This window comes from Poecilia mexicana, unplaced genomic scaffold (genome assembly GCF_051168715.1).
Source record: "Poecilia mexicana isolate PSO_F unplaced genomic scaffold, ASM5116871v1 scaffold_12, whole genome shotgun sequence".
In the NCBI taxonomy this organism is placed as follows: domain Eukaryota; kingdom Metazoa; phylum Chordata; class Actinopteri; order Cyprinodontiformes; family Poeciliidae; genus Poecilia; species Poecilia mexicana.
This window is the reverse complement of record NW_028263381.1, coordinates 21,474,441-21,496,827: the sequence shown is the minus strand read 5'-3', so window position 1 is coordinate 21,496,827 and position 22,387 is coordinate 21,474,441. Positions and strand designations below refer to the sequence as shown.

At 37.2% G+C, this 22,387-nt stretch overlaps 1 protein-coding gene across 2 annotated transcripts; it reads left to right on the top strand.

Moving 5' to 3' along the window:
* The first annotated feature begins 549 nt into the window (after positions 1-549).
* Positions 550-22,363, top strand: akna (AT-hook transcription factor). Of its 2 annotated transcripts, XM_088011102.1 has the most exons (23): positions 550-663; positions 3,990-4,357; positions 5,297-5,723; positions 6,806-7,100; positions 8,463-8,537; positions 9,856-9,997; positions 10,094-10,182; positions 10,259-10,318; positions 10,392-10,513; positions 10,851-11,343; positions 12,522-12,697; positions 12,885-13,031; positions 13,711-13,924; positions 14,655-14,758; positions 14,880-15,103; positions 15,906-16,044; positions 17,283-17,453; positions 17,832-17,974; positions 18,119-18,229; positions 18,308-18,403; positions 19,065-19,160; positions 19,274-19,412; positions 20,333-22,363. In XM_088011102.1, the coding sequence occupies exons 2-23, from the start codon at positions 4,045-4,047 to the stop codon at positions 20,583-20,585; spliced, it is 4,029 nt and encodes a 1,342-aa protein (XP_087867228.1). In that variant the 5' UTR covers positions 550-663; positions 3,990-4,044; the 3' UTR covers positions 20,586-22,363. The 2 variants fall into 2 exon arrangements, with proteins under 2 accessions (XP_087867228.1, XP_087867227.1); XM_088011101.1 differs by lacking the exon at positions 20,333-22,363 and having other exon boundaries at positions 5,300-5,723; positions 19,274-19,480.
* The last annotated feature ends 24 nt before the right edge of the window (positions 22,364-22,387 follow it).

Below are 22,387 nucleotides of genomic sequence, written 5' to 3'. Positions count from 1 at the left end.
TAATCAGTTTCTCAGTACTTGAGTAGACTTTCTACCAAAAAACGTTTTCACTTTTACTTGGGTAAAATTTATATTTTTGTATATATATATATATGTGTGTGTGTGTGTGTGTGTGTGTGCGTGTGTGTGTGTGTGTGTGTGTGTGTGTGTGTATTTATTTATATTTACTTATTTGGAAGAGTATAAATATCAAATTGTTATTAAACAGTGTCCTCTTGTGGCGTCGCTTAATAACTACATTTTCTAAGGTTTATTAATGAAAGACATATCCCGCCTCCTTTTAACATAATAACCAATCACAGCTCAGGTTGACTTGGAAAGGTTATACAAACCCCTCTGCGCTGACTGTAAGGTAAACACTACCTGCAATCTCCAGAAATTCAATATGTATTTCAGAAAGTCGTTGGAACATATTTAGTTTCTAAAGCACACAAATGCTGTAAATCATATGAATGGAATGCTTGCGTCGATAATTTGGCCAAGAAATACCTGCAAGTCATAGCGTAGGGCGAAATTTAACCCGTTTACTCTGCTTGGGGTAATTAGCCTTCCAGGCAGCAGAATCAATGTTGCGCTCTGGACTGATGATAATTAGCTTTCTAAATGTCACCTGTGTCAAAGTTGTCTGGAGGAAAGACGTCCTGTAACATTTTGTAAAACAAGGTAACGCCGTTTTTCTGTCAAAATTAATCTTAGAATGGGCTGCAGACATTTATTTTTAACTGTAACTTGCTGTCCGTGTTGTAAACCGTAACGAACTTTTGTACAGCTAGCTAACGGTTTTCTGTGACGCACTTTCTCGTTGATGCAGGGTGACAAATTATATAATTTTTTTTATAAGTTTATATTGTTTTTTTGTGTCTTTTAACTTTCAGTGAGTAGTTCTCAGTGGGTGGTTTGTTGTGGTGTGAATGCCATGGAGACACGGAGGGGTGGGACTTTCATTTTGTCTTTTCTTTTTTTAGTTTTATGGTTTCTAGGCAACGAGTCGCTGCTGTAAAAACCTTTGCATATAATCTGCTGCTCCTTTCTTTGGTAATTTGGAGTTGATAATAAATTAAGTTTTTATGCTGTTTGTGTTACAAAGGTTTGCATTAACTAGTTACTCAGTTTCATTTATTTGAGCAACAGTCCTGAAAAAAATAAAAGTTTTAGAAGTAGTTTTACTGCACCACACTATTTACTACTGCTAATAAATCTTAATTACCTACTATAAGTGTTGGTTTTATAAGTTTATATTGGTGCGGGGGAAATATTTGGGACAGCTTTTTTTTATAAAAATGACAAAAAAGACTCAAACAATAAAGTGTAGAAATGACCAGAATGTTTATTTTAAAGTCTGCTGAACATAAAAATGTGTTTTAAAAGTGTTTTAATCCTTTTTTATTAATCGTTAAATTAAGTAACTGTTGAAATAATATATTTTCACCAGATTGCAGCTTCAGACTTTCAATTTAGGCTACAAATGCAGACTATCTGGCAAATTCCTTTCAAATTTTATTATTTAATTTAGCATTAATTTAAACATTAGCCAAGCAAAATATGTTGGATGTCATTTAATTGGTCCACTTCAGGGTTTAAGATAGTTTTGGATTTTTCATTATAGTTTAGATTTATTTTGTTGTGACTTTTTGTCTAATTCATTTAGTTTTAATTAGCTTTTAAGAGTAGTTTTGGTAGATTTTATTAGTTCAAATATTGTTTTTTTTAAATTATTATTATTTATAGTACCAATTTTAGTTTTTTCATACCTTGGTGAATTTTCTTTGCCGAAATGAAAAAGGTGAAAGTTATTATGAAGTATTACTAAAGTAAAATTTCTGGATTTTCTACCCCCTGAATGAAAAACAAACATGTTTTAACCTAAAATTCACCAGACGCAGACTCACACCTGCAATTTTTGTTAAAGTTTTTTATTGAAAGAAAAAATGTCATTGGCCTGATTTGATTTTTTTAAATTATATTATTTATATGAATCAGTTTGGTTCTTAAAATACCAAAATTTACATTTAACTTTATATGTTGGTCCATCTGATGATGTAATTTTTAAATATTAAATGATTGATAATTTGATCAGTTTCTCAGTAAATACTTTTTGACTATTATTTGAGTATTTCTTTGACAGCTACTTTTTACTTTTATTTGGGTAAAAATATGTTGACGTAATGCTACTTTTACTTGAGTACAATTTTTGCATTCTCTGCCTTTAATTGCCATTTTATTTATTTCAGTTAACGAAAATGTTTTCTGAATGTTTTATTTTGTCAGTTTTAGTAACCTTTAGTAACATTGGTCCACTTGCGTGAGCGTCCAGTGTCCTCGGCTCTGCTTGGTGAACCATAAGGAGATTATCAGTCAAATATCTGAGCCGCCTATCAGGCCGTGCTTCGCCCCATCCTCCCGTCTGTATTTAATCTACTGCATTTTTCTTTTTTCCTCAACATGACCTGATTTCACCACCATTTAAACAAAAAAAAAAATCAGTTTTATTTCCCTTTCTATTCACCCTTAATTTCTTGAATGTCCATCCAAGATGGCTGCTCCCTGAATGTCAGCTGATTAGCGTTGTAGATGTATGCTGGTGATGGGGGTCTGCTGGGTGTCAGTGAAGCCCCCTGTCGGGTTTAGAGCAGATTAAGCCCCATATGGCGGCTCAGATAAACCCTCAGTTCTGCAGGGAGATTGAACGAGTCAACAGGTGAGATTTTATGTTTCTACTGATAAGACACTAGATTTTAAAGTCGGCCTCTCCGTGGGGTTTTATTCGCGCAACACAGCAGTAAATGTTAGTCTTAGTTCCTCGTAATGGAAACAAGACTGAACTAAATAAAACAATGAGGTGAATAATAAGACGTTAGCTAAACATCTATATTAATCCCTCTGAGGTCACACGACACTGCAGGCACATTTTGACACTTTTTTTGTCTGGCATCCTGAATTTATTACCTACATTATCACCAAACTACACGTCATGTAAAATAACATATTTTATGTCTGTCCTATGCAGTTTTAGAGGATTACTGATCTGTAATCAGTAAAAATCTGATGACCGTTAAGATGTGCAGATAAATGATTACAGAAAACAAGACGAACAAAACTTCTGCTTGTACTTTACTGCTTTTAAAATTGTGTGGACATTTATTGTTTTTACTTAACGCAGTTTTTGTTTCGTTTGGTATCATTTGTCTGTCTCCCTTTTATTAATCAAAATTATTTTGATTAATAATTAAAATCTTAAAAATAACTAAAATTCTTGTTATGATTATACTAATAATTAAAAAAAAATCATTGGTCTATTTTAATTTTCTTGTATATTTTTATTCAAGAAAGAAAAAAATTATTTTGCTTTTTTTTAAATTGATTTTTGTTTTTCTTATCTAGAATAGAATATAATTTATTGATCCCCAAGGGGAAATTGCTTATTTGTTCACAAGTTAGTCCATCCAAAGTGATAAGCATTAGTAAATACAATAGAGCCACAAGCGGTTATACAATTTTAAATTTATTTTTAAAAATAAATATAATATTACATTTGTTTATTTACAGAGGAAATTAAGTATATTTATTTTAATTGAGTGAATATACCAAAATAGCTATGCGTTGACCTTTGTTCATTTTTTCTTCTCTACGGAGGGCCAAATATGCCACCATCCAATAATTGTGGCCAAATACATAAATGTGATCATTTTATATAAAATTCAGTGCATAACTAAAGGTTCAACATGTGGAAATTGATAATCTTGATACATTACACAGGTATGATTTTAAAATAAAGTTATAATTTTATTGTGGCACTTACAGCCTTCCACAGTTTAAATTGACATTAAACAGCAAAGAAAAGAACATGAAATGATTACTTAACCATATAATGAACATCAGAAATAAATACATAATTTGTTGAATTTCAGCACTTTTGACCTTCCGTATTTCAATTGCATTGTCTGTATTTTAATGAAGCATCACTGCATCGGTTTCTGTTGGTACCACAGAATCTGAGAAAGATGCTCCGTGTGCTGGACTGAGAAGCTGAGACTTTAGGGCTGAATGGACAGAAGAAAAAACAGACCCGGGGTTCTCCACTGGACCCCGTCGCCCATCCAAGAGTCTCCCTCCTTCGCGCTGACATCCGACGACTCCTGGGAGGAGGACGACAATGGCAATGCCAAAGAGGAAGAGGATGACTTCTTCAAGGAGATGAATGAAGACGGCATCATTGGGCTGTCAGAGGCCCTGGAGGAGTGGGAACTGGGGAACCCGTGTGGCGATCCTTGCTCCCCAGAGGACACGGTTCCTAGTGGAGGCGACAAGGATTCGTCTCTAAAATCCTCAGGAGATGATCTTCAACCCCGGCCAGCCCGTGAGTTTATTCCTCCTGGAAATGTACTCTGCTTTCAAGTTCTCATTTTCAGACTAAATGATTAAATATTCAACATATTTTAAAGAGGAACTATTACTATTAAAATTAACTCTTTGCATGTTTTTGTACTTCTATTTGGGTCTTAACTGCTTCTAAAAACTCATTTTTGGCAATAAGTTAAAGTTGTTTGGTGTCTTGAAAATGAGCCGTTTCAAAATCCCCTCCTACTCCCTTGGTTGGGGTTGCTTGGTAAGAAGTGTTACATCCTACCTGTTACACCAAAGCGGAGCTCCAGCATGTTTGGTCAGCTGGTTTTACCGCTATATACACTGTACAATGGCTGCTGGAAATGTCAAGTGTTTTGTTGTTGACTGACCATCCAGAAACCACTTGCTGTAACGTTGTTGGTTGTGCAGGAGGCTCTACTAATGCTTTTCAAAGATGCACATTTGTGTATTTGCGCATCTGTTTGCAGCCATTTTCATATACGAGTGTAAACTTTGGGTTTGGGGCGTGGCCAGCAGCAGCTTATCTGGATTTAAAGTGACAGGACGCCCTAAAACGCCTAAAGTCTAGTTATCTAGAATGATTTTGAGCAAAAATGTTTTGTATCTCCCATAGATCTATTATAACCTTTTCAAAGACGCATAGTAGATCACACTTAAATGTTTCAACCAAAATGACAGTCAGCTTCAGAATTAAGTCTGTTTATTTTTGTAAATCTAACCTTGTATTTGTTTAGTAGAATGGTTTTCTGTTGCATTTTAATAACTTCTTACAAATTAAGTTTCAAACTGTAAAACAAAAAATTTTGAGAAACAATTTTTTAAATCATTGTGCAAAAAGAGCCAGTTTATAAGAAGTATTTGTTAAAAAAGTCAGCCTCTTTTATGTAAAAGTACTTTTTAATGCTTTCTTCCTCCATTTGTTGCGACGTAGCAGCAGCTGAAAACCCAGAGCCTAGCGGTCTGGCCTCTGAGTCCACGGTCACCTCCTCCTTTTCTCCTCACCGTTACACGCTCACCGAGGAGGAGCTGACGGCTGCTTCAGGGATCGAAGCAGAAACCTTCCCAGACACAGAAACAGAGTCTTGCTGCAGCAGTGTGAGGTCCAGCGCGTCGCGCCTGGAGCTGAAGCTCAGAGGTTCCCCTCGGGCAGCTGTGCCCCTTTCTGAACAAGTTGTGTTGGAGAATATTTCTTCAGAAGGATCAGAGAAGCAGAAAGCTGGACTCCCTGCTGAAGCTCTGAAGTCCAGGACGTGTTCCCTCGGCAGAGCCTCGAACGGCTCGGCAGAGTCCAGAGGTTGTGACAGAAATATGAAAGCTGCTGGAGCCAGAAGTAACCCTGCAGGAACGGAGGAGCTCAGGTGGGCTCATCTGCTGTTGTCAGCAGGAAATCTTCCTCAATATTCTGCTAATGTCAAAAAAACAACAGCAACATTTCACAACTTCTGTAATTACATTAAGTAAAAAATTTAATCAATATCGCCTGTTCACACGATAAGTCGTTAAAAGTCCCAGATGTAAACAGTTACAGAGTTTCCCCCAGAAAACTTGTTAAATCGGTTGGTGGTATCTCACTATGGCTGCCCTCCAGCGAAGAATCATTACCAGGAAATGTTTAAATATGACCAGATAATGATGTGTTGTACATTATTTTATCTTTATTTCAAATAAAATTACATACAGAATCTTTAACACAATGACAAATATCACAATACTTTAATAATAAACAAACCTGCAGACATTGACAATATTGGTGTTTAGAAAAAAATAAATATACATAAATGGATGAAATGAAACAATGCTGATGTGTTATATGCAGTTCTCATGTAACATCGCACTTCAGGCACCTTTGTAACCGGCAGCCATCTTGGCAGGCAGTTGCTATGGAGTTGCTATGACAACAATAAACAAGCCGCAAGCTTAGAGCTAGCTCTCGTCTCGTTCCTATTTAACTTATAAACAGTAAAAGTTCATTACGAGTACTACTTGATCACAACTTTTGAGTACTCTACCCACCTCTGTGTAATACAAAGATAAATATCAGTGATATTTGCTGTAGTACTTAAAAGGTAATTACTTTGGAGCGGCTACATGAGCGACGTTTTGGACGTTTTGGTAGTCAGTGATTTTACACAAGAGCCAATTGCATATTATTCGAAAAAAAGAAAAACAAACCATCATCTCCCTACTACTTCCTGTTGTCTTCTTTGTCGTTTCTGTCAGTAGTAACATCCAACTGTTGATCATGTAACTCATGTGATGTGAAAAAAGTGTACTGCTGAAAAACCATCTTATTCTATAGAACAAACATTTTTTGCCGTAAAAAGTGTTTCCATTAAGCAAATTTATTTTTGTAATTTCATGCTGAGCAATTTTGTGATGAATGAAAACGCAGCTACTGACTCCTCATATCTTAGCTTTCATTTTTGTTTTTCCTTTCCAGGAGAGCATCACTGTCTCATCAAACCCCGAACTTCTCGAAGGTGGAACCCAGGATTCATTTCCCTAAGCGAGGCTACAAGCCTCCGAAAGGCAGGAAGTCGTTAGAGAGAGCCACGATGTCGCCGCAGCCCCCCATCGTGTTTAAATCCCCCGCCGACATCGTTCAGGAAGTCCTGTTCAACAGTGACGGATCCTCCCCCTGTGATACCAACACGCCCACCAAGGCTGCCAGCTCCACCGTCCCTCCAGAGTTCAGGTGTCGGCAGCAGGCCACCACTCTGCTGCAACAGCTGCAGGTACGATCTGGAGGAAGCGCGTCTCAGCTAGCGGCCTACTCCAAACCTGACTGGCTCGCTGTGCACGATGGTGAAAACGGCAGGGAAATGATACTTAAAGGTTGGATAATATGGAAAATTAGCATCATGGAGAAACATTGCCAGGATCATGGGCTGAAGACATTGTGTCGGAAAGAGGAGGAGCTTCTTAAAGAGACAGAGGCCCAATTTCAAGGTTTTAAATTAAGGCACAGTATTATGCAAAATAGACTTTTTTGAGCTGTAAATTGTGTTATAATGTTGTTTCCTCATCAAAACAAACCTGGAGTGTTGCTTTGCTTCTTAAATGCATGTTTGAGGAATCCTTTAATCACCATGGCAACCATTCAGCTGGGTGAAACCCCTGGGTGGACCTAGCCCCGCCCCCGAGACGCAGCTCCTCCACTCAGCTCCTTCAGACTAGTCAGCAGCAATTAGCAAACATCTGGTGGAGCTGCTGAGCTCATTAAGCGAGCTACCTGTCAGTTCAGCGCTGCAAAAAATGTTTTAAAGGGCTAATGGAGGAGCCATGTTGGGACGACCTCCTGAAGGCGGAGCTTCAGAAAGAGCAGGAGATTTTAAAGAGACAGAGGCCCAATTTCAAGGCGTTAAATTATTATATAAAACTTATTTTAGGTCATAATTGATGTATACAAAATTTTTTATCAGCTGAAGTTAACATAGTTACTTGGCTGTGCTATAAAATTACATTAATACATAATACACTGTAAAAACACAAAAACATACTAAGTGTTTTTTCTAGATTCTACAAATTTGGGAATGTTATTTATTTCATAGAGGGAGCAATACCTATTAACCAACTGAATACATCATGCAAAGGTGTTGGATTAACCCAGAAAGGCTCATTTTCATCTGTAGCCTCCTAATCTGCTGATGGACGGGATTAAAAAATACAGTTAACATGCATAGCAAACAGACATGACTTATGATTTACAGTAAGCATTTATAATAAAATTAAAACGAGTCACATCCGTAAGAAGAAAACATTATTTCATTTAAAGATTACTCAAGGTAGGAATACAATTTAGATTATCTATTAAGTGCTTAAGTAAAACTGTTAAACTTTCTTGAAGAGGATTTAAGTATAATTCAAGTTCAAACAAGTATATTTAAAAAACAACGTGGGAAAGACTTTGTTTTCTTTTCCTTCATTAAAAAGTTATGTTGCTTCATCTATGCGTTCATTAATCCCTCAGTGGATTCATTCAACCTTCAGAAATTATTTTACTTAATTTCAACCAAGTTCCTTTTATAGTCCAACAGTTTGTTTTCCAGAACAAAACTGCTCAGAGGAATATCCACTCACTTTGTGTCGCTCTGCAGGAAGACTACGACAGGCTGCTGACCAAGTACGCGGAGGCGGAGAACACCATCGATCGTCTCCGTCTGGAGGCAAAGGTAGTTCATCTCTGAGGCCGTTTCTCATATTTCAACCTTTGTGTTTTCTCAGGAAAGCATCGCTTAGTAAGGATGTGATTTATCACTGATCCCACTTTTAAAACAATGACTGCAGTCTCGTTTCCCAAAATTGCTTTTAGATTGAAATTAAAAAGAAAAATGAAATCCAGCTGCCTTTGTTTATTTTATTTGACCACTCTGCAGCTCAGTGAAGTAATGCGCCTTAACCACAGGGGATCAGCTGAGTGCAAACAAATCACATTACAGGTGAACATTATGGTAGTTTGTTGAAGGTTTGCATCTTTTTAAAGTTGCATCCAACTTTTTATTGGTGAAAAACAAGTTATTTTGTCAGAAAGGTGCATTAAATCACAAGCTGAAACATTATGTAAAACAATCCCACATCTTCATTTTATTTATGTAAAAGTAAAATTCAGTTCAAATACACTGCAAAAACACAAAATCTTACCAAATACTTTTGGTCTAGTTTCTATTGCAAATATCTTGGTACTCTTGAAATAAGAGAAAAGTAAAACCCAACTGACTTCTGAACAAGAAATCTGGGCTTATTTTAAATCAATAATTTATTGGTATTGATGGAAAAGTTCACTAAAAACACTGAAATAATCTGCCAGTGGAGCAACCAGTTTTCATCAATGTAAGGAATTACTGACTTAAAACAAGTTTCTTGCTGAAAAGTTGAAGCAAATTTTGTCTCAATTCAAGTGTATTAGATTTTCTGTTGAATAAGAAATTCATCTAATTTATTCATTAACCCATTAACCCACTCATTTATAGATTATTTTTAGATTAACATATTTGCATTTATTTATTTGTTATGACTTTATTTATATTCAGTCATATTGAATTACTTTCATCACTCTATATATATTTAGTAAACTTCATCTCTTATGGTTATATTTATATAATTAATATTTAACACCATAGATGCAGTAGATTTTCAATGAAGAAGCAATTTCCCCTTGGGGATCAATAAAATCTATTTATTCTAATTAAAAATAAAAAAATCTTGGCCTGTCGTAAAGTTGACCTGAATTCAAAGTACAAATAAATAGAGGCTGTAAAACAAGATGGCAGCTTTAATTAAATTTATTCAGATTTTTAAAAAACATTCAATATTCAAAAACCAAAAACTCGATTAATCAGTAAAAATTGATTAATCGGATTAATCGCCCAATCCTACCTTTACTTTAACATTCAGTTCCTGGCGATAAAATGTGTGAATGAGCCAAATTGTGAAGCAGAATTAGATGTTTGGAAGCAGGTGATTTAAATATTTTTTTCTTTTTCCGTGCAGGTGAACCTGGACTCTGAGCCTCCGAAGGCCGGTCACGCCGTGCCTGCTGGGCTGAACCAGAAGGCTTCAAAACTGTTGAAGATGGATTTATTTTATCCTCACAGAGCTGTGACCGGCTCTCCTGGACGAGCTGCTCATCAGGGTAAAACCGTCGTCTGGTGCCTCTTTCTAATCTGATCCGTTTTTACAAAGGGAACTGAAGGAATGCGTTTCTGTAACCAGCCTGTTTGTTGAACAGAAAAGTTAGACGCCTCTTCTTTGCCATCCGACTTCGGACAACAGCTCTCCAACATCCTGTTCACTCAGTCTGAGAAGTTCCTTCAGCAGGTAACAAAAAGAACTAAAGCATAAATAAAGTTCTACCAATAGGGCTTATACATTTTAATTTGGATTTGTTTTCCAGGTGCAAACTTTTGAGGATCTCCTTAAGAATGATAAACTCGCATCCTTAGAAGAATTAAAGGTGAGAGCAAACTGAGCTTTGTTCAGTAATCTGTCTGGCTGCCGTTTTTCCAACTTGAGCCGTTTCTCTCCAGCGCGGCGTTTCTCAGCTCTACGAAGGGCTGAACTCTCTAGAGAGAGGATACCTTCTGGCTCGAGATGAGCACAAACTCCTGCAGCAGAGAGGACTGGAAACCCAACATTTTGACCCCGAACGGTGAGCAGGAGAGCCACACGGAGGTTTAATAATCACCTATTCTGACGATTAATCGAATAGAAAAACAAAGGGGCACATTCTGCAGATTTAACCATAACCTTATTCTATAAAATATTACAGATGCAATTTAGCAAAACTTTGTGCAGTTATATCTTAGTTACTGCTCTTAGCAGTAACAGAGTTGTCCGTTTATTCCAGTTAATGATTAATTGATTACTAAATTAGTTGACGATTATTTCAATATTTGATTAATCACGATTAATCATTTCTGCCCTAAAAACGTTTTTCCAGTATCTTGGCATCCGGTGTATTTCACAGAGTTTTTTGTGTGTTTTAGGACCCTGGAGAGCCTGATCTTTCAGTGCGGGCTGCGGATGGAGGATCTGAAGGACCAGGTGGATCGGGTTCAGCTGAACCCGATTGAGCATCAGGAGCCGATTCAGCTGGAATCGGTTCAGCAGAAGCAGACTGAGCAGGTGGAGCAGGAGAAGATTCAGCTGGAGTTGGTTCAGCAGAAGCAGACTCGGCAAGAGCCGATTCAGCAGGAACCGATTCAGCACCAGGATCCGATTCAGCTGAACCTGACTGAGCATCAGGAGGCGATTCAGCTGCTGTTGGTTCAGCAAGAGCAGATTGAGCAGAATCAGATTCAGCAGCAGGAGCCGATTCAGCTGGAGTTGATTCAGCAAGAGCAGCTTCAGCAGAAGTGGATCCAGCAGAAGCGGATTCAGCAGGAGGAGCACAGAGCTGTTGCTTCTTGTCGTTCTTCACCTCCTCTGACCTCCTCATGTGATCCGTCTGAAGGAGAAGTGACCCAGACTCAGCCGCAGGTTCCAACACTTTCTTCTTTCTGCCTGCTAACGCTTCGCATCTCTGAACGCAACAGAAAATCAGAAAAATGTCTGAAGTTGGAGACGTATTTCCTGTATAATTTGGAGTAGGAAGGTCACATTCAGTAATAAATCTGAGACCCTTTTAGAGATTTTATTTATTTAGTTCAGCTGATATTATGCAATAATTATTCAACCAAAATAGGGCTGCAGTTCACGGTTGATTATTCTGATAATTAATTGATTTTTTCTGATGATTAATTGATTAATCGCAAAGAATTAGCATTTTAAAAATAGAAAATGCAAATACACAAATAATTCAGTTCGTTTTAAAATAAGAAATAAACATTTTATTGCCTAAACTATAAAGACAACATTCCTTTGGTGTGCACTGTGACCAAATGATAAAAAAAAAATCCTAACATCAACAGCAGCTTTTTCTGCTCAACAGAGCATCAGTACGGTGTTGGGCTACATTTTAAAAATTATTTATTCTATTTACCAATTAGTACTTGGACAGCAAAAAGTGTTTAATTAAAAAATAATTTTTTTTAAAGAATATGATCCAGGTGCAGTTAAAACTACCAGTTGAGTTTTGAGTTTTAATATCATAAATGCAAAATGTATATTTTTTATAAAGTTTTGGTGAAACTGCTGCCCTGAATATGTTTCTCTTTCAGTAACATTTTTGTGAGTTTGTGTTCTCCAGTTAACGGTTAATTGATTAAATTAGCTGACGATTATTTCAGCAATCGATTAATCGCGATTAATCTCATTAATTGTTTCAGCCCTAAACCAGAATTAAGCACACAGGTTTGTGTGTTAACTCAAACTATAATCAGTTTCTAAACAATTTTAAGAATATTTTTCAAAAGTGCAGTATTCTTTTTTCCACTCATTGATTTGAATAATCAAAATTAATCGTGATAACCCTGATTATGTTTAACAATAATTTTCCTTGAAATTTAAGCTACTTTAGTATCTTGTGCTAATAAAGGAGTATGAAGGTTAAATCCTGAAGAAATTTCTACATGAAAATCATAACATTTTTTATGTTATGTATAATTCTGACCAGTTTTTTAATTAAATTAAAATATTTATATTAAATGTCATTAAAAATGAAGGTGTTCATGTGTTTTATGTGTTTGATAACTGAAACCGCCCTCGTCTCCTTTCAGAGTCCGTCTTCCCAGACTGGTTCTGGTTCTGCAGCAGAGCTGGAGATAAACTCAGCTTGTAAAAAGAGTGAGGAAGAGGAAGATGTGGCTGAAGACGACCTCATGTCTCTCTACTTAAGATCTTTGTCTAGAAGGGGCAAATGTGATGAGTTTGAACAATCTGATTCGCTGGATTAGTAAGTGGAGTTTCGCTGATTTAAGCGTCTTGTTTTGTTTCTAATCATTCCCAGAAAATCAGAGTGACCAGATCTGATGATCGGTAGCCATTTTGGATGTGAATGGAGAATAAAAATTAACCTTTTTCCACTCCTTCAGCATGTTTACATTGTTGTTGTTGTTTCAATTTCTTTTTCCTGTGATTAGCTGCCGAACACTGAAGGAGTGTTTCATAGTTCCCAAAGCCACGTCCTCTCTTCCTTCAAACTCGCCTCCAAAACACGGAGGAGAGAAAAAAGAGCAGAAAGGTTGGAGAAATGGAAACGGCGAAGTCCAGGAAACTTTTGCACAGAGGTGAGTCGAGTTTAAATCACGACTCCTACGGTTCTGCTGATTGTGAACTGATATTTGTGTCAAATTTGAAGGGAACCTATTATGCAAAATTCACATTTTATATGTTTTTCTGCTTCCATTTGGGCCTCAACTGCTTCTGAAAACCAAAGTCTTTTGCTGTCTGGAGAACGAGGCATTTCAAAAACCTCCTGGTTGTTAAGGCACTGAGCCGTTGCCTAGCAACCCAGGCAGAACTCCAGCACTTTTGTTCAGCTGGTTTTACAAAAGCTGTACAATGGCTGCTGGAATAGACAAGTGTTTTGTTGCTGACTCAACATCCAAAAAACACTGGTTGCATTCTTGTTGGTTGTGCAGGAGGCTCCACTTCTGCTTTTCAAAGATGTGTGGTTGCATAAATCCGAATCTGTTGGCAGCCATTTTCACCTGTGACTGTAAACGTTGAGTTGGGGGGGGCGTGGCCAGCAGCAGCTTACCTGGATTTAAAGTGACAGAGACTCTAAAACACCTGAAATCTCATTAACACAAATGATTTTGGTCAAAAGTGGAAAAAACATATTTTGTATCATAACTTAAGGGAAAGCATAACATGTTGAAAGGGGTGTGAATATTTCTGAAAAGCGTTTTTAACTTTTTTGTTTTTGAGGTTTAGATCATTTTACCCACTAACCTGTTTCTGTAGCAGAAAAGTGGAATCGGACGTCGACTCTCTGCGGCGCAGTAAGACCAGCCTTCCCTCCTGCAGCCCAGCCTCCACGCCGCCTGCTGCTTCGGCCCGCAGCAGGAAACGTTTGGAGCGGAGCAGCAGCCTGAGCAGCGCCTGCAGCCTGGCGGACGGAGCGCCAGAGTGGAGGAGCTGCAAGGTCCAGACAGGAAGCAGTCGGGTCCTGTCTCAGGTCAGCGCTGACTGGCGCAGGGAGTAACAGGAAGGTCACGCAGGGGCTGACCTTCCTGTTACCAGCAGATCTAAGATCAGCTTAATCTGTTCTGTCAAACAGACCATCCATTCATAGAACAGTAGATCTTCAAGATCATTTAAAGGTTTGAATATAAACATTTTTAAACCAGTTTGAAAACTTAGTTTTACTCATTGGCCTTCAACCCAGCTCTGGCTCGAGTTCAAAGTACTTTATAAATACACAGGTTGATGAGGATCTGATCAAAAATAGATAAATAAATGAGATATAATATACACACACACACACAAATAAATAAGGTCTACAAAATAAGATTTCAGGCAGCACTTTTCTAAAAATTAAATACTTGCAGTCTATAATGCAAATATGCTGTATGTTACAATGCATAGAGTATTTAGAAACTTTATTCAAGTAAAAGTTGTGATACTTTGTAAAAAATATTACTCTAGTAAAAGTAAAGCTACTCCTAAAAGTCTTTTTTTTTTCACAAAAAAATTTAACTAGACATTTTCGTACTCATCTTCCAGTGGAACTAGTACTTATTTTTATTAATATTGAGTAATTATGACTTAATTCAAGTGTAATAAGATATTTGCTCTAGAAACTAGAGAAAAATACTTGGTAAGATTTAGTGCAGTGAGTTAATGTAAGTAGTTCCTACTCAGCTCTGTCATGTCAACAGAAATGTTTTCTCTGTTTCACTGATCAGGATCGAATCTCCCCAGAGACGGACAGCGGCTTCATGGGCTCCGAGAGCAGCCGTCTGATTCCTGGTGCAGTTCCACTCTGCCCCCACCAGATGGCGACAGAGAGGTGGGACCAATCAGGACCAATACGGATATTAATTTCAGATCGGTGCATCTCATCCATCGTGTTTCTGTTTCTCCTGGACGTTTGTTTCTGTTGGTTTGAATCTGTTGCTTTGTTTCTGCAGCGTGTCAGTGCCTCAGGACAGAAGCCCAAACAGGCCCCTGTCAGCCTGCCAGCTGGATGCGGGGCCCAGAGACGGCACCGAGCCGGAGCCCCGTCCCAGGAGGAGGAGCAGGCAGAGGAGGCGCACCTTCTCCCCCCAGAGCTTCATCAGCCAGAGGAAACAGGCCAGAGCCGACGCCAGGCCCTCTGGCCTCTGGACGCTCTTTTACTCGAGCACAAGCAACGGTAAAAATCTACTGAGTGAACACAACGGGGTTTTATCACAGATTAATGTTTGGTAGAGCATAACTCAACACTGAGAAAATCTACATATTTGATGCTTTTTTTCTAAAATATCCTAAAGAGCAGCAATGCTACCTGACACGTTTACAAAGCAGCCAATCCAGGAGCTCCATTTATCGTCCTTGGAGCTGATTGGATGAAAATAAAGACGACTGTGTCTATATTTGGTGTTTGAGCTATTAAATAGGAAGTAGTAAGTGTTTTTACAGAGTGAAGTGTTTGCAGATTTTGGCTACTCAAAGGCAGCTGCATACCAACGATATAATATAATATAATTATAAGTATAATTATTTTTCACTTTACACTACATCTTATAAACATATTGACCCAGAAATAAACAAAAGTCAAATTACATGTAAAAAATACACTACTTATTACAATAAAAAACAAAATGTGAGCATTTTTTAAGCATGAAAAAGTAACAGTAATCTGCAAATATGTATAAAAATCAGACTTTATCTCCCAAACTTATATATTTACATTAATTACTGAATAACTTGCCTTCTGGCTGCACTTTACCCAAATGTTTATTCATTTATATATTTAAATGTGTGTTTGAGTTTGGTAAATTAAATGTATTAACTGAGCTTCATCTGGGCTTAACACCGGCTGGCAAAATCATGTAAACCGATTTGTGTGTCATAATACTTTGGCTAACTTAGCAGTGCTTTTAAAAATGTTTGGTTTTATTGAGTTTAAACCAGATGATGGTGACCAGCTGCAGTTTTCTCTCTCTCTCCCTCAGCTCACTCGCCCTCTGAGGACCAGCAGAGCGCCCGCTCCACCGCCAGCTCTCTCTCCAGCTCCCCGCCGGCCGCCCGCCGTCGCCATGGCGACCCCCCCAGGGCGCGGAGCTCCAGCAGGGGGGGCCGGGGGAACCCCATGTGAGTGTGTGGGACTGCAGTTGCCACGGCGACGGCCAAGCAAACAGGGCCGTCTCTGCTCTAAACGAGCCCTGGTTGTTGTTTTTAACAGGTTTTTAGAAAAATGAGTTAGAGAAACATTTAATGTCCCTTTGGATCAGTGCAGTGCTTTCAGGCCGAGCTGAACTGGTCCCACTGTCAGGGTTTGTTTGGTACCAAAGGGCCTGAAAGCCTAAATTTGGAAAACATTATTTACAGTTGAAACCATATATTTACATACACCTAATAAAATGACGGACACAGTTTTTTTCTTGCTGTCTGAAGTTTAAATCCAACTAAATTTTTCTCGTTTTAGGTCAGTTAGAATCACCAAAATTATTTATTTTTGCTAAACTTAGCAAAAAAAATGTTCAGATTTTTTTTTTGTAGCTTTTTTAGAATATTATGTTTTTAATATTATGTTTAAGTATTTAGTTTTTGAATTAATATAAGTTACAACATTTAATTTCCCCTTGCAATCAGTAAAGTATTTTTGAATTTGAATAAGGAAGCACAACTTGATTGGTTGTTTCAATAAGTTATTGATCTGTGTAATTTAAATAAGGTTTGGCTCATATTTTATACAATAAATAAGGTATTAATTTTAGTTAAATTAGTTTGTTGTTGGTCAGGGTGTGAGAGACTTTACATTTTGTTATATTTTAGTTTACCTTGTCATTGTTAATAATAAATGGTCATATAATTATGAATTGAAACAGTTTCTTAAGTTAATTTGTGTTGTTTTATCATGAAAATGCTTGATTTGCTGAAGATTACTTGGGTAAAAAAGGCATATCTGTGTAACAAAACAAATCAGTTTTATTGGTCTTATGTAATTTCTCCTAACTGAATTCTTGGTTTTTATTGGCTGTAAACCATAAACTCTGAAATGTTCAGAAATAAAACAAATTAAATTTATCACACTGTGTTTAAATTGAACTGCAGGAATAAATATTCCAGCTTATAGAGATGTTCTGTTTAATCCTATTTAATTTTCTGTATTTTATTGCAGAATCTGCTGCTTTTCAGTGAGATTACTAATAGGAGGTACAATGTGTTGTTCACTGCATGGTGTGGTGCTGCATGTTTGTGGGATTTAACTGGAAATATTCCCAGTAAAGCAGCTTTTCTTACTGGTTTGCTGTGAAACTGAACCCAGGCTTCCAGGTGAGCGTGTATCTTCTGATCCTGAGTCTCCCGCCTGTTTTTCTGCTCTGCAGTGACGCGTTCCTGATGCTGCAAGCCGAAGTTAACCACCTGAAGGAGAGACTGGATATTTCTCAGAGGAACGAGAAACCGCCGAGCTCGGCGAAAAACGAGAAGCCGCTGGGCGCCGCGGCGACTTCGGCTCAGAAAAACTTCTGCCGCCGCTCCTCCCCGCCTCCCATCAGGTCAGATTTTATCGTCCGGCTGCAGCGCCTGGAAAAGTCTTCAGATAACTGAGGACACACTGCAAAAACACAAGCAGTTCTGATCTGCTTCCTGCTGGAAACACCTGAAATAAGACAAAACTCACTCAGAAATAACTTTTCAGCAACAAATATGAGCTTGTTTTAACTCAATAAATCCTTAATATTGATGAAAAAAACTACAGATTATTTCACTGGATGGGAAAATCGCTAGAATACTAAAGTCACGATATGTTATGAAATATGTCGATAACATCACAGACGATATTCCACATTTTCTGCTTCGTTTTTTTTTTCTGTTTTTGGTGTGTGGAGGATTTTTTTTGTTGTTTTTAAATGTATTTTGTCGCCTGTTTTCAGATCCGTGGAGCTTTGCAGCGACGTCGGTCTGGAGAGGAGATTAGTTCAGACCCTGGATGACATCGAACCCGAGACGCTTTCTGGTAAAACGGCCAGAGAGACGAGAGACGCTGCTGCGCCAAAACAACAACAAAATCACTTCTGTGAGCTTACCAAGACTTTGACTAGACGCCTGCAGGCTGTTTAATCAGCTGCAGTAATTTAAAGGATCCTGGAATCCTTTTTCTCTGCGTTTTCCCCCTCAGTCACAGGAAGCTGTTTATTGCATCTTGTTTTGTTTTTCCCAGTCAGGGGATCAGAACTGGAGCAGCTTCAGGCTCAGGTTTCCAGATTTACCCAAACGTCTCTGGCGCCGCTGAAGGTCTCCTCTAACGTTCGCAGCAGGAACACACAGACGTGTAAGGATGTACTACCTCACTTCCTGCTGCTGATTTAAATAATTAAAACATGGTTTTACTCAGGGTTTGTTCCTGCAGGGATGTCCTCCGCTCCGGACGCTGCAGACAAACCTGACAGCGAAGATCAGAGTCGCCTCTGTCCTCAGTGCTCGTCCATCCTCAGACCGCCAGCCTGTAAGTCACAAAGTTTCATCCTCAGGCTGAGGCTCCGCCCACACCGACACGACTCAGAAGAACTTTAGAAGAAAATTTCAGTCATTTAGGCTTTTCAAGAAATATACAAAACCAGCCCAAGTCCCAACCGCTGATGAAACTACCAGGGCGTATCAGAGTCATGGGAGATGGGGGGGAAAAGGAGCAAATATCTGCCACAAAAATGCAGAAATTTTCTAGTAAAAACTTACAAATTTTTTGGAGTTTGAAAAGTTAAAAATTTGCTAGAAAAAAAATCTGAAATTTTTAGATTAATCTCAGAAATTTTCTAGAAAATCTTTGAAATTTCTGAGTTTGAAATGAGGAAAATTTGCTAGAAAAAATTTCTAAAATTCTGAGATTAATTACAAAAATTCTCAAGCAAAACAAAAAAAAAAAACATGCAGATTTCTGGAGTTTGAAGAGTAGAAAATTTGCCAGAAAAAAAGTTTTTCTTGGAAAAACTTTGTCATTTTGGAGTTTGAAAAGTATTTTTCTTAAATAATACAAAAACATGCCATGCTTGTTCCCATGTGTACCAGGCCTTCATCTACTGTCTCTGAGTTTTATTTAAACATTTTAACTCCTACATAATGACTTTTTCTGCATAATTGATGAATTTTTGTTTGCTATGTGCTGCTAGATCCACCAGGTGGCAGCAGAGAGCCGTCGGATTCTCCGTGTTGGTGCCGCTGTTCCATCTGTGGACTCCTCAAAATACACAAATCCACAGATTCAGGTGATATAAGGACAAAATAATCAGTTAATACGGCCAGTGGTTAAAAAACACTTAAAAATTATGAGATCAAAGAAAAACTGACTTAACTGGATATGAAACTGTTTTATTCACAGATTGTTACAGATATTTTCCCCCCACTCACAAAAACCACCAGCCAGATTCCTCAGACAGAGTTTCCTCCAGGAGGTTCAGCGGTTCAGTGTCACCTTCACCCCCGAACCAGGAGCCTTTGTACCAGCAGCAGCAGCTGCTGTAAGCATGAAACGCATGAAAACTGTAACAAACCGGGGAAAATGCATGAGAAAACTGTCGGCCTTTTTACGTTCATCTACCATGATTTACACAATTTAATACAAAAATCTGACAATTTTATTCATTTTAATACAGTTGAAGTTGTAAAAAGGCGTGTTTTTGGGAGGCATGTAATTTTTGAACAACTTTATGAAGAGAAGTTTGGAGTTTGAAGAGTCGAAAATATGCAAGAAAAACAATCAGAAAAATATTGATATTAATATCAAAAATTTTCAGACAAAATCTTTGAAATTTTTGGGTTTGAAAGGTTGAAAATTTGCTGGGAAAAATCAGAAATTCTGAGAATAGAAATTTTCTAGAAAAAACATTAAAATTTCTATGTTTGAAAAGTTTCAGATTTGAACGTCCCAGGCAATCTCCTCCTCCAGCCACCAGAGGGCGCTCACACATAATTTTAATATTCATAGCAGTCTGAGAGATTTTTTATATTTTACAAATATAAAAATATTTTTTTATATTTTACAAATATGTCCAAGTTTAATAGTGAGAAAAAGGGTTATTTTCTAATTATTTATTATGAATAGACAGAAATACTTATTTTATTTCATTAGCTAGAAAAATAAACATCAACTCATTCATGTATTTAATTCAGTTAACATAAAAGAAATATAAATATAATCATGTGCTTCGTTTTTAACAGTGTTATAATGGCCCTGTCGGCCATCTTGAAACAAGATAAAACTCGGGTTTTTAAGAAAATGGCCGCTTATCAATTAATCAACTTTAGATTAATTGATAAACACGCTCATATAAATGGATTTAGTTGTGAATTTTCTTTTAATTGTGCTTATTTAGCTCAAATTGAACACAAATCATCAGCTTTTCATTATGAATCCTGATATTTTCCTCTGTTTTTCCAGGCTGCCCTCCAAACCTCAGTACTCCTTTGCTGACGCGTCGCCGGGCCACGGCTCAGGACTCCGGTGGCCCAGAGAGAGGAAGAGCCGGCGCAGACGCTCGCACGCGGTGGAGGGCCAGACGTCGCTGGACGGCTCTCTGGAGCGCGCCATCCGCGCGGCGCGGCGCATGAAGCGCACGTCCAGCCACATGGCGCGCTCGCTGGCGTCGGGCCTCGTCTACCAGAAGCTGCTCTCGCAGTCCTGCTACTACTAGAGGCGAGCCGCAGGCCGAGCCGCTCCGGTCACAGGCAGGGACAGCAACGCTACCAACGTCAATAAAAACAGTAACTTTCCACTTTGTTACTTTGCTTTGGTTTTACTCTCAGGAGAAACTTTTCTGTTCGGGTTTGGAAGCTGAATTTTATTTTATTTTTTTTTTCTGAGTTTCCGTTATAAATGTGAGCTAAATTTTGTAAATATGTCAAAAAAACATTATTTTGTAAATGCGTTGTTTCCACTTCCTGTCGTCGTCGTCTTTGTTGTTTCCAGCAGTGGTAACATCCTGTTGTGGGTCACCTGCAAAACAGGTTTTTTTTTCTTACATTCCAGTTTTGATGAAGTAAAAAAAAAAAAAAAAAGTCTCATCCCAGCACAAAAAAAGCTAAAAAGACTTTTTAGCTTTTTCTTTTTTAAATTGTTTTTTCATCAGGCAAATTTATTTTTGTAACTCCAATATTCTGGTCAATGGAAACGCAGCTGATGAAAATAAATGAGTTTAATGTTTATATTAGATAATGTTCTGACATGCACTAAAATAACTAATTTTTAATAAACACTGTAGATCATATTGATTTAATTACTTCACATAGAACATGTTGTAAATGTTTTTGTAACTCACTTTTCTGTTTATATATCTATATATTTATATAAATGTCTTAACTGTAAACTAACTTCATTCTCTCTATGTATATAAATGTTTTTTGATTCTGAACTTTAAACTCTGCCTGCTGAGATCAGTCATTTCAGAATAAGAGCTCAACGTTATTTACTGTATAATTTATTAGTCATGTGACCAGATGGGATATGTGACCTATGACCTGCAGAGACCTCCGCTCAACCAGCAGATGGCGCCGACCAGCTTTAATGTAAGTCAGACATTTTCATTTCTTTTTCACTTGAATTTTACACTTTTTTTATGTAAAATTGGCTCAGAATGAAATGAAAATGGGTTTTTTTTTCAACATTTTTCATGTAAATTATTGTTTTATATTCAACCTCTAAAACAGTAAAGGTTGAATATAAAATGAAAATAGCTGAAAGTCTGTTTTATTTTTTTTTAACCACTTTTCCACATTTAGAAACAGAAAATTAAACAATTTCTGTTTTGCAAAAATAGATAAAAATCCAGTTGAATGGAGATTTTCTGATTAATTTTGCATCTGAACTTTTATCTAAACTCACCACATTGGTTTATGTTTTTGACTTCACACTAAAAATATAGAAGTTATGTTACAGTTGATACACACTTTTATCTATTAAAAAATATACATTTTCTCTGAAAAATCTTAGGATTTTTGTGTCTTACAATATGTGGACACAAAAATCTTAAAGCATTTTTGTGTAATTTGTAGTGCAATTATCTTAGTACAATTGAAATACGACAAAAACTAATTTATCGTAACTTTTCAGCAAGAAATATAAATGTTTTAGGTAAATAATTCCTTAATTTTGAAAAGTTCTAATTCCACTGCAAATTATTTCACTAAACATGGAAAAAATGTCATTTTATAAGAGAAACTTGTACTTTTAAAATCAATATTCAAGTGTTATTTACTAATGTGATGTATCTTGTATTTCAGGTGTAATAACATATTTGAACTTTATCGTATCAGTAATAATTTGTGATAAATAAGAATGTAATAATTTTGACTTTTTGTTTTCACTGTAAATTCCAACTAATTACGTTAAAAATCCCAGAAAAACTGTCTGTATTGTTGGAATTAATCTTCCTATGTCCTTCATTTTTTTTCATAAAAATAATGACAAATCACACTTTTGTATGTAAAAAAAAATTTT

Excerpts from the sequence above, each read along its gene's own strand:
- akna (XM_088011102.1), top strand. The coding sequence starts at position 4,045 with ATGGACAGAAGAAAAAACAGACCCGGGGTTCTCCACTGGACCCCGTCG. Across the intron at positions 11,344-12,521 it reads TGACCCAGACTCAGCCGCAG|AGTCCGTCTTCCCAGACTGG; the intron begins GTTCCAACACTT and ends GTCTCCTTTCAG. Across the intron at positions 17,975-18,118 it reads ACAACAACAAAATCACTTCT|TCAGGGGATCAGAACTGGAG; the intron begins GTGAGCTTACCA and ends TGTTTTTCCCAG.